Source organism: Mycotypha africana (assembly GCF_025528875.1).
Source record: "Mycotypha africana strain NRRL 2978 chromosome Unknown BDF20scaffold_9, whole genome shotgun sequence".
NCBI lineage: Eukaryota > Fungi > Mucoromycota > Mucoromycetes > Mucorales > Mycotyphaceae > Mycotypha > Mycotypha africana.
Genome location: NW_026515733.1, coordinates 593,059 through 608,027, shown reverse-complemented (window position 1 = coordinate 608,027; position 14,969 = coordinate 593,059). Strand labels below are relative to the sequence as shown.

Genomic DNA, 14,969 nt, shown 5'->3' with positions numbered 1-14,969 from the left:
CTATTTTTGAAACTTCTCAACTTTTTCTCTTTCCTTTTTTAAATTTGGTCTCCTAAATAAACCCTTTCTTCGACATGTCTTTGACCCCAACCGATTCAACAGCTCCTCCACCTTATTACACTCTCCTTGACCCACCATTACCACCCCATCTGATCTTATCTGATGTCAGGATCAATAAGAAAATTGACATCCATCAAGACAAACAATTGAAATCGCTGCGATCGTTTGTAGATCTATTTAAAGAGCGTAAATCTTTCTGGATAGAAATTGCAGTATTAGATAGGCTTTATTACAAAAATCTGAATCAGCAACGCCCCTTTCATCGATTTAAGCGAAGTATGGAACTTCGACGTTTGGTGAAACGATTAAAGATGATGAAGTTGGAAAAAGAGTTGGAAAGGCTATATCGCTCTTTTTGGAATGCAAAGAGGTAACTTGAAACAAATAGTCGACAGATCCAGCACCGCACTGAACACTTTCACCTCTAACGCTTTTGATATTTCCGTTTTAGTTTGGAACGATGCGTCAATAAATGGAACTATATACCTACCAAAGAATCCATTCAATATACCATGCATAGACTGATAGGGGCCGCTTTAATATTAGACAAAATGAAAGTGGTTCTAGTTGAGACCTATAGATCCACATCCACCTTATTAGTACTGGAGCATTTTGTATCGCTGGCTATTGTTTCTATGGGCATATGCAGTCGATTGTTCAAATTATGTCATCTTTGGGTGAATCAAATTGAAGAATGTTATTACATGCTGTATGAATGGTCCGCCTGTTTCCCTAGTGGGTTTAAGAATAAGGAATGGAAGGCATTCACAGCAGTACATAACCTCGTTTGTACAAAAGATATGTTGAAGGAAGCGAGGATGAGTTTTGCGCAGGATATGCTGAAATCCAAATCCTCGATACAACATAAAGTTCATTTGGAAACCTATATAGCGAATCAAGCAGTTATGGATAAAGTGAGGATGTTGCAAAAAGAGTTGAATCTGAAGCAAAACAGTGGTATTGCCCATGAGGAGGACTTGGGAGAGGCCTTTCGTGTAGACGATGGGTTAGAAGACTTAGGAGGTAACCAACACGCCCCCACCACCACCCCCCCCCCTCTTGAAATACCTCGCACAGGACGTATGCTAAATCTCTCTCCTTTTTTTTTTTTATACACAGAAATTGTCGAACGCTTTTGATGAAAATCATTTATAACAAGTAAAAGTACAAACAAATGCATGGTATTTTTGTCTAAAGAATTCATGTCAGAATAGGGGGCTTATGTACACAATCTACGAACGGTCGTTCTCTGTTGTTGAGCGACCAAAGTTGAAGTATTTGTTACGAAATAAATAATGTCCAGGTCTCTTTGGGTCTTCTGTTCCTTTTTCCATAATTTCAGTCTTCTCTGAATCTGACAATAGGAGAGAGTCATCGAATTCTTTCACCTTCTCCATTGTAATCAAGCGACGGGACCATTGACCGAAATTTTGTTCACTGTTCGATATCAATTTCATACAAGGATGCTGTGGTACATCCGTATTGGAGTACTCGTCTACGACGGTGGGTAACCAATAGACCAATCGGCCTCCTAAAACTAAATGCTGTGCTGAGAAGCTTAACAGATCGACCAACACTTCGGACATTTCGTAAGGTTTTGTGGGTGGATAGTAATCTTCACGCGTATGCATGGGTACACCATCGTATGTTCTCATGGCCAATGCTTTGCCGTCATGACGACCTAATTTTTTTGCTCCTGCACGTACACCGTAGGGTGGATCTGTCACAATGGCATCTAACCAAGGTTGTGTGCGCCATGGGTTGCGACAGATATCAAACACGAGCGCATCTAACACGCGTCCTTGCAAATTATATTGTTCGATATTCGTATGAACACCACTCTTTCCTTTTCCACGTATCTGTCGACCGTCAATGTCTGAGCCTAAAGTGAAAGCGCCAAAATGAGCGCAGGTGACCAAGAAACTGCCTGTGCCTACGAAAGGATCATAGATCATCTTTCCGGGTGCGGCGAGCGCTTGATTAGCCATCACTAAGGATAGTTCAGCATCCATAGAAGTAGTCCCTAAATACTTTCTCTTTTTCAAATTGTATTTGTTGATTAAATCTCGGCTTCCTGTGGCAATCAATTCGCCCATATAAATATAACGAGGTGCTTCCAGTTCTTTTTCATTTTCGAAACCGTAATCGGCAAGTACGTAGAATTGAACATTAGGATTTTTCAATTCAATGGGTCCTTCAAATCCAAGGTAAGCAAATGAGTTGATAATATCCAGTTGTTCTTTGTGGTCGATAGTGGAGCCAAATGCCCTCACATTGAATTTGAACGAACAAGTATTGTATTTCGGCCAACGGTCGGATGTCTTTTTCACTTGGGTATGAACTTGTTCATAGGTTTCACCTTCGCCCCAAAGCTCAAAAATATGCCTAAAGGAAGAAATAAAAAGTTAGTTTCATATGACATGCATCAGACGGAGCCGATCGCCCCGGAGAGGGGTCGTCCATGGGCACTTACTTTATCAAAATAGCTCTTTTGATGAGTTTTTGTGCATCTTGGACTGAATTGAGTTCGACTCGAAGAAAAGGATTCTGCAAAAACATCAAGAAAGAAAGGAAAAAGTGAGCCTGGTGCGCTCCTCACGGATCCGGTGGTGTTGATACTCACATCCAACTTGTAATCTGCCTCATCGTACTTTATATCGACTTTCTCTAATTGAGCAAGTGACAATAATTCGGGCAGTCTGAACTCTTCGTGGAACTACCATGGGGGACAAGTAAGTTCACAGAGACTATGGGCGTGCTATTTTCTAAAAAAATGGCAGTTTACCTGAGCAAATTGGATCAGGAAAGTTGGCATAGTTAAAAAGTGATATTGAACAGTAAGAGCCTACCATTTGGGGGGTTTCAATGCAGAATGACAGAAACGAGCGGAGTAAAACGGTCAAAGTGATCACTTCAGGGTGAGAACCAAGCCACCAGAGGCACGATCTGCAGTGAAGAAGTTAGGGTGCAGTGTAAGGATCATGATAGAGTCCATTGGATGAGTGGATGGCTCTAGAGAGCAGTATGTGTTGCCGTCATTGTAGGCAGCATGGACCTACTTGAGCAAATGCAAGCCTATGCTGAAACCGCCAAAAGGGTTGCTCAGGAACACAAAGGCCAAATTAAACCTGCGTACACCTGCTATAAATAGGGTGATGGTAAATACAAAGTGTGTATTCACACCAATAACAATAGTTAGCCATCATAAGCACAGAGGGTTCTTTCTTTTCTGGACGTTAAAAGCACGTTTTTTTACTGTACAGATTTACGGTTAAAATTGGCCGCCCAATGAAATCAGGTGAACCATAAAAATTATAAGCTAAGAGAGAAATGTTAAGAAATCTGAAATCCGGGAAAAAAAAAAAAGGACTTTTCGTCGATCTTTGAAGTCCTTTTTTTTTTTTCCCTATTTCTTCTTTTTCTTTTTCAATTTCGATTACACAAAATCATAAAACATAGAAAAAAATGGCTTCTTGGTGTAATTATTACGCATGTTTGAATTCTCACTTGGATAGAACATAATGTTGAAAATGGCTCTGTTTTGTTCTTTAGTTTCTCAACTTACAAGTACCGTTGGTAATATTACTGGTTTTACTGAAGAATCCACCGTCAAAACACCAGCTCAAACAGCTAAAGATGGACAATACTTTAGCGAATTAATGCCTACGGATTATGAATGGACGTTGGCATCTGGTTCAGCTACTGAAAACCAAATCTTTTACATGACAACCAAGACAGGCGGATTTGTTTTTGTTCAGCTTATCTATTCTGGCATTGGGTAAAAAAAAAAAAAAAAAAGTCAAGAAAAGAGAGTGTCCAATCGACCCCGTCATGAAAGGGGGGGGGGAGAGGCACAGACGAGATGAAACTAAAGAAATGCTGGTTTTTTTTATTATCTGTAGTTTTTTGAAGCCTACTGTTTCCTTTACATGTCGTTTTTATAATCCTCAATCCAACGATAACAAGTTTAAGAATATCAACCAGTCATCCGATTTCAAACTTTCAGAAGACCGTCGTTCTGTCAAGACTGAATTCTTTAATATTACGTTAGATCCTACACTTTCTAGCTTCAAGATCTCTATCACCCATCCCGAATTGATTGTCGATTTGGACTTTGCTCGTGTGGATAAAGGCTTTAAAGTAGGCGAAGGAAAGACCTATTTGGGTGGTGATGACCAGAAGTCTGCTGCGGGTATTGTGTCGCACAAGTTTTGGCCTCGTTGTAATGCAAAGGGTACAGTGATCATCGATAAGGAACTACATGACATTGATGCCTATGGTATGTTTATCCATGCCATTCAAGGAATGCAACCTCAATTGATTGCTTCAAAGTGGAACTTTATCAACTTTCAATCAGAAAAGGCCGCTCTGTCAATGATGCAATTCTTGACGACCAAGCAATACGGCTCTGTGGAAGTGAACCAAGGATCCATTGTAGTGAACGATAAGTTGATCAGTGTGTCTGTAGAAAATAATGTGGAATTGATGAACTTGGTCAAGGATGACGATACAGAATATGATATTCCACAAGACGTAAAGTTGACTTGGAAGGGTAAAACCATCAAGGAACATGAAGAGGACGAGGTGAAGGATGTGTCAGTCGTCATGATTGTACCTGTCAAGAATTTGATCGATAAGATTGATATTTTATCTGAGATTCCTTGGTTCTTAAAGAAGCTCGTGCAGACATTTGTCGTAAAGCCGTATATTTACCAATGGCTTGATGAGGCAACAGCTGAAATCACTATTGGCGATGAAAAAATCGAATGTCCTGGCAAGTGCTATCAAGAACTTGTTTTCGTATCTGCTTTCTAATTTACTTTTTTTTGTTTGTTGTTTGTTGACCGTTTATGCAATTACCCTATTTTTTTACTTATTTCTCATTACTCGTTAATCTCTCTACAAACCGCTTTATAGTATAGTATTATTAGACAACTCGTCCTTCTGTATTCTTTCCGTCTTGCCCCCTCTCCCATGTAACCAATGTTTTTATATTGAATAAACGTAATCACCGTCCTTTTTTTTTTTTTTTTTTTTTTTTTTTTTTGTCTGTCACGCTTTCCGTTCGTCCTCGCGGTGATGAAGGTTCTGAAACCAGATTTATGACGAAAAATTCAGTAAACCTTTATAAAGCTGAATTCTGTTATGAGTGTATCTCTAGAGCCTATCACAAAAAAAAACCAATAAAATAGAGAGACGCTTATAAGCAAGGATTGAAATTTTGACAGCAGCTACAAGTGTTTTTATTTGGGCTTTAGGGTTACGAGAAAAAGGGGGTCTTTCAAAAAAATAGGTTCCATGCCAAAAGAGAAAAAATAAGGAAAACTCTGAATATATAGGGTAAGGGGCTTACAAGGTTATTGAGAGACTGACTATTCAATCACTTTCTCAGAAGGTTCTTGAACATTTCCGTGATTTCATTCAACTTTCTGAAAGCTTCATTCACCTCTTCACGAACGTTTCCTTCAATTTTCTGTTTGCCTTTCATGTCATTACTTTGCTCTCTGTCTTGGTCCATGCTTTCTTCGTCATCATCAATACCACTATCTTCATCTTTGTTTTCAGCAGTCGGTTCCTTGTTGGTAGTAGAAGCTGCAGCTTTCTCACTATCAACAATCTTTGGATGGTGCTCTTCTTGTGTATGCTGCTTCAGTTCACGCAACCCCGTCTCGGGACAGTGGTACCAGCAGGAGGGGCAAGCATAATGCTGTACATCATATTCACCATTGGGATTATTCTGAAATTCATACACAGGATCTGAAGGCCGGTTTTGGCCAACACCACGAACAGGAAGTTCGTAACCATGCACTCGACGAACATGATCAATGCAAATCTTGGGTCGACTGAGAATAGTGCCACAAATGTAGCAAGGGTATTCAAAGTTAACAAGCTCCTTATATTCTTTGGTGTAAGTCATTTGTTGCTGATGGAAAACGATAAAGGATAAAAGAAAAGAGATAGACGGCTAGAAATAGTAAAAAGAGTTAGCTTGCATGAAATCATGGCGCTACTCTATCGAACAGCATGCCAAGTCATCATTTTTTATTTATCACATTTCCTCGTCTATGTCAGATAGCATTTATCAAACCTAATAGAAGGGCTCATCACTTACATAGGGAACCGAGTCCACAGCAGCATGAAAGGGCAGAAGCTATATCTGCTATAGACCACATGAACTTGCGTCTAGTTGACGCAATGGTTACCTTTTTGCTAGCATACTCTTTGCTTTCATTACTCTCAGAGTTTTCTTGGCAACTATTTCTTCTTCAACATGGAAAAATCTGTTATAGACGAGCCATCCTATGGGATGACCATGCAAAGCCAGCAATCTGGATACAAATTTATTGTAAAGCGTGCTATATAATACGCGGGAAAATTCGTATGTATTTCATCAAAATGAGAAATAGTGGACATAGGGTAAGAGTGGATGGATACATTGTTTAGCTTAATCGAACCCTTTTTTCGCCATTTGAGCCTTTTCTTGTTTCTATACACGCCCCATAGATTATTCGTTCAGAACCGACTCTTTTGACACTATGAGTTTTTATCAACAACACATACCTCTTGTTTATGCTTCTTCTGTGCTTCCCGTTTATCGTGTTTTGACTTGGGACGGTTCTTGTCCACTTTCTGTGTCATTTCTTTATTACTGGAGTTGTTCTTCTTGGGCATTATTCAAAAATTGGATGGTGGAAAGTTGAGAAAAAAGTCCTTTTTTATAGTAGAATCCGCTCGACAAAAACGAGACGTTGGCTCCCTCCTTTTATACTTTTCTCGACTATGGTTTAGTATCCCACACCATCTCTCACCTGCTCCGCTAAAGTTCGTGGGTTTACATGCTTTGCTCGCTTTAAATTTTAATTCATAGCTGTCTTCTTCTCAGGATCATTGTTTAAGCTGCATGAAAAACGTCCTTCATTGGCCCGGTCCAGCTAGCTTTTGGGAATCAAACTGGAAAAGTGTGATTTTCCGCAAAATAACAAAAAATCTTAAAGGGTATTTGTTTCTTATTCGTACACGATGGATGAATAAGATGATGAGATAGATATAAGGATAACGTTTATTTTATAGAAAACGGAAGTACGTTTTTGACTTTACGAGATTTACCAGATTCAGTTCCTTCAACACATAAAATAGACGGTTCCATAAAATCCTTGCTCATCCAAACAATTGTTCATTCTCCCCCAATATGGATTTGCATAAAAGCTCATTTCATCTTTTTTTTGTTGCAACCAATGATATTCATTGTGTGCCCCATTATACGAACTTTGGCATATAGATCTTGTGCAATTTGTCCTGTTTCTTATTCTATTTGAGAAAGCACTGTTATCTGTCACGACTGTCCTACAGAGAGCTGCAATTTATGCAAGCAAGTGAAGAAAAAAAAAAAAGCCAAGTACATATCAGAGCTGAGTGCCCTTCAAATCCCAAGTAGTCACCTTGAAAGGAAATGGTTTTTTTAAATGTCACCAACGAAAGCCAATGATAGGGACCGCCTGCATTCTTAGCATGGGGTAGAGGAGTTTCTATTTTTTTGCATATTTCTTCTCCGTCGGCTTTGAAAGGCTTTATAGACGAGGGGATTATATCAGCATGAGTGAGTGATTAGTCATTCACACCAATCCCCGTATGCCTCGCAGGTGTAAAGTGGGCTCGCCTACTGTTGATCTGAGGCGCTCGGTTACCCCGCATTTCTTCTTCATTCATAAGCATGACTGCTTGCTGACCAACAGAAACCTCGCGATTGTGCAACGTCCCCTTCCCCATTGATTGCAATTGTTTTTAAAATGAGCGTCAAAGCTGAAAGTCTTTGATTGCTTGTTTTCTTTCATCTTGCTATTACACCTTCCAACCGTTATTAGTAGATAAAAATGACTCAACAAGCCAAAGTATACGTTGTTATCTATACTGTCTATCATCACGTTCATAAATTAGCAGTTGAGGTACAGAAGGGCCTGGAATCAACGGGTGTAGCCACAAAAATGTTTCAAGGTATCTAAAAGAATAGAATACACGCTATGAGACTGAAATAATGGACATCCCCCCCATCTAAAGGTATACTCTATTCTCTCATCAGTCCAAGAAACTCTGCCTGAATCCGTTTTGAAAAAGATCAATGCTCCTCCAAAGCCAGATTTACCCATTATCCAACCTGAACAATTATCGGAAGCAGATGGTATCATTTTCGGTTTTCCTACCAGGTATACCAAACAGTAAAATAGAAAAGAAAATGAAAAAGGAAGCAACAGGTAAATAACTCGCTAGATGAATTTTGATCGAATTATCAGATTTGGCGCGATGCCTAGTCAAGTAAAAGGGTAATTATTTGGTGCTGTAGTTCAAAAAATGCAAAAGGAAAGGAGTATGAGTCACTCTGTTCTAATGAAATGCTTTCCCTCCTTTCAATGATAGACTATTAGACGCAACAGGCAGCCATTTCGCTCAAGGAACCTTGCGTGGTAAATTTGCTGCTACTTTTTTCAGTACAGCATCACAAGTACGTTTGTCGCATCTGACGCGTAAGTAAACTGACCCGATATCTGACTATTGTTTTTTTTTGTTTTTTTGTTTGTTTTTTTTTTGTTTTTTTTTTTTCCTTTTCTCTAGCATGGTGGCCAAGAAACAACAGCTTTGACAACGTTGCCTTATTTTGTTCACCAAGGCATGACTTATGTTCCTCTCGGTTATCCATCTGAAATCTCTGACGCATTGAATAATGCAAAGGAAATTGTTGGTGGCTCAGCTTATGGCGCCGGTGCAATTGCTGCAGGTGATGGCTCAAGGGATGTGACAGAGTTAGAAAAGAAAGTAGCTCATTATCAAGGCCAAAACTTTGGTGAAATCATTCGAGCTTACGTTCATGGTAGAAAGGCTTTTGAGAAGTAAAATGAAAAAGAAATCTTGGTTAAGAAAATAAATAAATATTGTTATGCTCTGGATATCCGTAACATACCTTCTTTAATGCAAGCTTGAAGTGAGAAATCACCTATAACTGAAGTGTTGCCTATTAGGTTCCTGAATCAAGTTATAAAGTCTTATGAGTCTCTGAAGCAAGAGCCAAGGTTAAAAAAAAAAGATGACATACAACTTGATGATCTATACAATTGACTCGTTTCAACCTGATCTTTGAATAAATTTCGATATGACTAATGGTTTCAATAGCATCGACATCTACGATCTGAAGACAGTGGCCATTGTGTTTGACTCCACAGTATTTATACAGCTTGCTTTCCGTCTGCTTATATTGTCTCTAGTAAAGACCATTGAATTTTGAGCTCTCTATTTTTCTCTTATAGGTCTTTGCTAAACTACTATAATGACTAGCTAATAGTCTATTACTTTACCAACAAGCATTCAATGATGCATCGTTTCTATTCTCTTGAAACCAAAAGCTGAAAAGTTTCAAAAGCTTGCCGTAACCCTTTTCCAAGTTCTTGGCATGGAGGGGGGAGGGCGACCTGTGCATTTACAATACAATAGCTTCACATCATTCATCCGAGCCGTATATGATTTCCCTGATTTGAAAAACCCAACTTAAAAACAGGCAGTACGGTGATTACAAGTCCGTGCTTTTTGTTATATTCACCATACTTGGTCTCCCTCTCAGATTTCCGCTTTTGTGAGTTTCTGAAACGTCTTACCCCACACTCGGGTATTCAATTTACCGTATTTGCGATAGGTGCTATTCTTTAGCAACTTTATTTTGAAAGACGCATCGTTTTCGACCGCAGTAATGTCAGATTGTCAATCATGGAAAAAAAGTCATCGAATCCTTTGCATAACTGTTTGTGCACATGAAACTGTATCGAAATCGAAAAATGGTTCTTGGAACAATCCCTTGGAAGTGTATCAGTGAGTGACTAGAGAGAAACGACATGCAACCACTCTGCTTGACTGCCATTGAGGACATAGAGCTAGCAACAATAGATGATATCCATCATGGATTCTGTACTCATTTCGCCACAGATAATGTCAGTCAGTAGGCAGATCACGTCAGTCGGCTTCGGAGCTAGCAAATCCCAAACCAAAAGGCAAAATCCTTTACCTTAGAATATAATCCTTCTCATCTCTAGACCCAATAGATGGCAGCAAAATTCATTAGACCGAAAAATTGTAATTGCAAACAGAGCATGACGAGATTGCAAAAAAAGTCATATTTCTGACGAAACGTTCTACAAAATCAGGTACAAAGTCAAAAGAAAACACAGATCTAGACCCTGTCAAAACAAAGCAAACAAGCTATCTTTTCATTGTCTTTTGGCTCTAGAACTTTATTAGCTCGTAGAAAAAAGGGAAGGAAGCGCAAAGTTGATCATGAATTTCCTTTTTTTTTTTTTCTTTGAACCCACGTGGAAAACGATGATATCCAAATACATGTCCTCCTTTTTCTATTGGTAAAAAGAAATCCTATCATTTTTACCTATAAAAACAGACTTTGGACACAAAAAGGAGAGGTGAAGGGCTTTGGATAGGACTGTCTTCGATCAAGTGGTGAATTAGTCATCATGGCAACACTAGTAGCACTAGCTTCTAGTATCTAATTTAACCGTGTTGATAGACATGTTTATTTTTATAGTTTGAATACAAGGGGAAGACAGATCAAGAATTTTTTTGTGAAAATTAAAAAACACTAGCCGGTAATTCGGGACTTTATTTTTCCATTTTACATAACCCATTCGGATCTATATCTTTTACCATGGGATGAATCCATCTTTAAATTCCTCGATCATCCGAATACACCGCAGCCAAGAAAATCTGTCTCGGCATAGAACGATCGTACTAAATGAATGAAGCTACTCAAGATCAAAATGCCTGAGCTGGTGAATGACGTACTCCTTGCTTTGTTTCTGTTGTATTCGTGTTCAATAGAAAGTGTATTTCAGGCTTTCTAGGGCCCCGTTTTATCGCAAAATATACTACTGACAAAAAGCGGGGGGTTCGGGTTTACTTTTTGAATAGGGTTGCCTTATATGGATTGATTTACTTTTCTCAGAATGTAATCTATAAAAAGGACGCCTGAAGTCAAACATGTTGAATCATTCTTACACCTTTCTTTTCCGTTTGAATAATCCCATCATTTATTTGATCTGCCCTCTTCATTAAAGATTAAGATAAACCACTGTTTCATAACTGATATTGCAATTGAACCAACGCATGCAATGAGCGATACCAACACAAACAACATCAAGAGTTTTAATAATAATCATTTTGCACAAAAGTTGCAAGATTTAGATTTCCATTCACCTGCCAAGATTTTTCAGACTAAACATGCCGTTCATCAGTTTGAAAATGTCACGCCTGATGTTTCTATACCTGGCACACCTCTACTAACCCCGAACCGTGCCCATAAAAGCATATACTCTACCTTGCCATCTCCTTCTCTGCCGCCGACCGCTGTACATACCCCACCTTCTCTTTCTCCACAAAATAGCGATAATGGCGGAGAGCAAATTAATAAGGAGGCGGACGATATGACTAAGAAACAAGAGAAGAAAGCCTCTTCAGCGTCGTCCTCCGCTTCTACATCATCATCATCAACGCACTCTTTTCCATCTGCAAACGCATCGTTAGGTTCCCTTGATACGAAAGGCATCCCTGCCAGTGTTACCTCGTTGCCCGTTCGACCTACCACACCGTCTCAATTCGTTTTCAAAAAACCACACTATAACAAAGAATACCATCATACTCATTTCCATCATTTGGAAAAGAAAGATACCATTTTACACGATCTGAAGAAATTATTCAAGAAATCTTCTGATAAGAAAAAGAATACGAAACATCATCATCAACCACCACATCGTGATAGCGATAAGACAAGACACTCTTCGCTTTCATCAACCCATACAGCAGCAAGCGATGTCTCGTTTGCAAACGAGTTCAATCGGGGTTTGGAAGGAAAATATGGAAAATGGGGTAGGTGGATAAATAGTTCAGGCAGCACTTGTCCTTTTTTTTTTTTTTGATGAAACCACTAATCCATTTAAAAAAATCCACACAGGCCGATTTGTTGGTAAAGGTGCTGGAGGTTCCGTACGCTTAATTCGTCGTAGCACGGACGGAAAAACCTTTGCAGTCAAGCAGTTTCGCAAACGCTCTCCCACCGAACCTGAAAAAGAATACATCAAGAAAGTAACAGCTGAGTTTTGTATTGGCTCCACATTACATCATATGAATGTGATAGAAACCTTGGACATCATTCAAGAAGGACGTGAAAGCTTCTTCGAGATCATGGAGTTTGCACCGAACGATCTGTTCAACATCGTCATGAGCGGCAAAATGGCACGTGATGAAATTGCGTGTTGCTGGCGACAGTTACTCAATGGTATCCAATACTTGCAACAAATGGGTCTTGCCCATCGTGATTTGAAACTAGATAACCTTGTGTTGGACGAACGTGGCATTCTCAAGATCATTGATTTCGGTTGTGCCGTAGTCAATAAATACCCGCACGAAACGAAGGTGCACAAAAGCAAAGGTATTTGTGGTTCAGATCCTTACATTGCACCTGAACAGTTTGCAGAACCCGACTATGATGCTCGCTTAACGGATCTTTGGTCGTGCGGTATCATCTTTGTTTGCATGTCCATTCGTCGTTTCCCTTGGCGCATGCCGGTTCCTGATAAGGACCAGTCCTTTAAGAATTTTGTTACGCCTTCGACCGGCAGTGCGGATAAATTATTCAAGTTGCTGCCTCGTGAATCGAGATACATTATGGAACGTATCTTGACGCCTAATCCTTTGGAACGCTGCACGTTAGAAGACGTCCTCGAAGATGATTGGGTTAAGAGTGTTCATATGTGCACGCCTACTCACCCTCAAACGGACCATCCTCATCATCTTACTGTTGAACCAAGTCCACAAGTCAAAGAAGCCTGTCATATCATTGTCATTGAAGATACCGCACCGTCCGTGGTGGAAAATGAAAAACCAAGCTCTTCTGATTCAAAAAAGAAAAAGAAGACTCTTACGTTTAGAAAGTAAAAAAAAAAAAAAAAAAAAAAAAAAATTGATTTTGTTCGCTTTACACTGTCATTCACTTATAGATCTCTTATTTGCATGTTTACACATTGTAAGTTACCTGCATCGTTTTTTTTGGTTTTTTTGTATATACGTTTTTGACCTCCACAACAATGACAAAAGTCATTTTATACATATTCACCTTTCATTTATTCTCTATGTTCACAATCAATTCAATTTACTTTTTACTCTTACTTAATACCATTCACTACAATAAACAAATGACAAAAGGGCTATGCCTGCACTCAAATGTGCATTTACTATTATTATCATCAAATTTCCCTTTTTATTTGATTCTTTCATTGATGAGTTTTTCAATGGATTGCAGAGTAGGTTGTCCAATAGCAGCCTTTCCTCGCTCCCAATCCACTAAAATAGGTGTACGTAAAATAGGCTTATCTGCAGCGAATTCTTTTGCTGTATCAATATACTTTAATGCATCATGCACATTGGTCACTTGACTTTCACCAGTACCAGCGTCATTGAACATTAAATCTTTATATGGGGTGGGGCTATCCAAAAAACTGGCCATCTGTTTCAATTGAGTTTCTGTAGGTTGACTATGCGCTTCATCCACAACATCAATGCGGTATTTTTCATCCCCACTTTCTGTCTTTTGTTTGCTTTGCAGTAATTGTAGAGCGGCTTGAGAGTTCTTTACTCTAACATTGTGAAATAGCGTAAGAATAGGTAGTGTACGGGGCGGACGAAACGACATTGCTGAATGAATGTATAGTTAGGATACGTAATTCAAAGTCGAAGAAGAAGAAGCAAGTGTTGTGAAAAATTATAAAATATAAAGTTGATGAAAGTGTAGACTTTTTTCGTCTACGTCATGATTCTGTTATATTCATTACTCGGAGTTATCCTCACCCATCTTTTCTCACTGTACCTTAGGCATTGGGGAAGGATCAGATAAAGCGCCCTACACTGTGCGGATTATCAACGGAAAGGCAATCCTGAATCTTAATCTATTACCCCGAGCTTTAGCACAATCCGCTATTCGCTTCAATAAATACTTAGCGCTATATACCTTTTTCATGGTATATTTCAGGCAAATTCCCTCCACACACGTGAAATTGTGCATAAACAAATACAAACTCAGGTTTCTTGTAAAGCAGCGCAATACCCACCACTGCTTTGTCGAATTTCGAAATTTTTTTATCTCTTTTCATTGTTTATTTTCTTCCCATCAAATGCTTACAGCACAGTCTACTAGATATACCCATACCTAAAATATGAAAGGATCTTTAAGAACATTCAGGCTTTACTCAACGCTGAACAATCGCTCAATAAAGAGATCACCCTGGGAGGTGTTATCACTAAAAGAAACAGCTACCACTAAAGAAATTCGTCACCAGTATCTCAAACTCGCCAAAGAGCTGCACCCTGACAAAAGATCTACAGGAGACGCTGCTCGATTCCAAGAGCTCGCCGAAGCATATGAAACATTAGTAAACCCACAAAAACGACTCTTATATAATGAATACGCCAGGACAGCAGCAACAATGCACACACCACCGCCCGGTTTTTACAGACCACCCTCCTATACCAATGCTCACTGGGCAGACGAGGCAAAAACATCGTATTCAGGATCCGCAGAAAATTTTGGAAACAACACAACGATCATGTCTTTGCTCGCTGGAACGATCATTTTTATTGCAACCATGAATTTTTTCTATTTTCAATCCTCCCACTCGGCGTTCATGGATGCAGCCAATGAACATCATTTCAAATCGACTCAGGATTTGAAAAGGGCGAGGACAGAAGCCAAACTATTCGGTAATGACCGGGCTGTCAAAAGGGTCATTGATCAGAGGATGGATTTATTTCGTAAACAGCGTCAAGTAAAAGACGAGAATGAAGAATGATAACGAAAACTGAAACGGGGG

General features: G+C 39.3%; 9 protein-coding genes across 9 annotated transcripts; 6 read left to right on the top strand and 3 right to left on the bottom strand.

Annotated features, from left to right (window-relative positions):
- Nucleotides 1-74: 74 nt before the first annotated feature.
- BDF20DRAFT_837969 (uncharacterized protein) lies at nt 75-434 on the top strand (the record flags this gene model as incomplete). Its single annotated transcript, XM_053079106.1, has 1 exon — nt 75-434. The coding sequence occupies one exon, from the start codon at nt 75-77 to the stop codon at nt 432-434; it is 360 nt and encodes a 119-aa protein (XP_052933437.1).
- Nucleotides 435-572: 138 nt separating this feature from the next.
- Nucleotides 573-1,199, top strand: BDF20DRAFT_907336 (uncharacterized protein; the record flags this gene model as incomplete). The annotated part of the gene is made up of 2 exons (XM_053083372.1): nt 573-1,017; nt 1,180-1,199. 2 exons carry the CDS (start codon nt 573-575, stop codon nt 1,197-1,199), a joined length of 465 nt encoding a protein of 154 aa, XP_052933436.1.
- A 93-nt stretch (nt 1,200-1,292) lies between these two features.
- BDF20DRAFT_907335 (S-adenosyl-L-methionine-dependent methyltransferase) lies at nt 1,293-2,875 on the bottom strand (the record flags this gene model as incomplete). Its single annotated transcript, XM_053083371.1, has 3 exons — nt 1,293-2,445; nt 2,691-2,776; nt 2,846-2,875. The coding sequence occupies 3 exons, from the start codon at nt 2,873-2,875 to the stop codon at nt 1,293-1,295; spliced, it is 1,269 nt and encodes a 422-aa protein (XP_052933435.1).
- Nucleotides 2,876-3,422: 547 nt separating this feature from the next.
- BDF20DRAFT_885738 (oxidative stress survival, Svf1-like protein) lies at nt 3,423-5,077 on the top strand. The gene is made up of 3 exons (XM_053081945.1): nt 3,423-3,538; nt 3,613-3,838; nt 3,963-5,077. Exons 1-3 carry the CDS (start codon nt 3,526-3,528, stop codon nt 4,873-4,875), a joined length of 1,152 nt encoding a protein of 383 aa, XP_052933434.1. The 5' UTR covers nt 3,423-3,525; the 3' UTR covers nt 4,876-5,077.
- A 363-nt stretch (nt 5,078-5,440) lies between these two features.
- Nucleotides 5,441-6,732, bottom strand: BDF20DRAFT_915446 (uncharacterized protein; the record flags this gene model as incomplete). Its single annotated transcript, XM_053084319.1, has 2 exons — nt 5,441-6,025; nt 6,622-6,732. The coding sequence occupies 2 exons, from the start codon at nt 6,730-6,732 to the stop codon at nt 5,441-5,443; spliced, it is 696 nt and encodes a 231-aa protein (XP_052933433.1).
- Nucleotides 6,733-7,931: 1,199 nt separating this feature from the next.
- On the top strand, nt 7,932-8,946 carry BDF20DRAFT_824399 (NAD(P)H:quinone oxidoreductase, type IV; the record flags this gene model as incomplete). Its single annotated transcript, XM_053077891.1, has 5 exons — nt 7,932-8,052; nt 8,138-8,261; nt 8,349-8,378; nt 8,473-8,557; nt 8,668-8,946. 5 exons carry the CDS (start codon nt 7,932-7,934, stop codon nt 8,944-8,946), a joined length of 639 nt encoding a protein of 212 aa, XP_052933432.1.
- A 2,162-nt stretch (nt 8,947-11,108) lies between these two features.
- On the top strand, nt 11,109-13,062 carry BDF20DRAFT_885701 (kinase-like domain-containing protein). Its single transcript, XM_053081944.1, has 2 exons — nt 11,109-11,973; nt 12,059-13,062. Exons 1-2 carry the CDS (start codon nt 11,220-11,222, stop codon nt 13,039-13,041), a joined length of 1,737 nt encoding a protein of 578 aa, XP_052933431.1. The 5' UTR covers nt 11,109-11,219; the 3' UTR covers nt 13,042-13,062.
- Nucleotides 13,063-13,363: 301 nt separating this feature from the next.
- On the bottom strand, nt 13,364-13,795 carry BDF20DRAFT_915443 (uncharacterized protein; the record flags this gene model as incomplete). The annotated part of the gene is made up of 1 exon (XM_053084318.1): nt 13,364-13,795. One exon carries the CDS (start codon nt 13,793-13,795, stop codon nt 13,364-13,366), a length of 432 nt encoding a protein of 143 aa, XP_052933430.1.
- A 520-nt stretch (nt 13,796-14,315) lies between these two features.
- BDF20DRAFT_915442 (DnaJ domain-containing protein) lies at nt 14,316-14,948 on the top strand (the record flags this gene model as incomplete). The annotated part of the gene is made up of 1 exon (XM_053084317.1): nt 14,316-14,948. One exon carries the CDS (start codon nt 14,316-14,318, stop codon nt 14,946-14,948), a length of 633 nt encoding a protein of 210 aa, XP_052933429.1.
- Nucleotides 14,949-14,969: the final 21 nt, after the last annotated feature.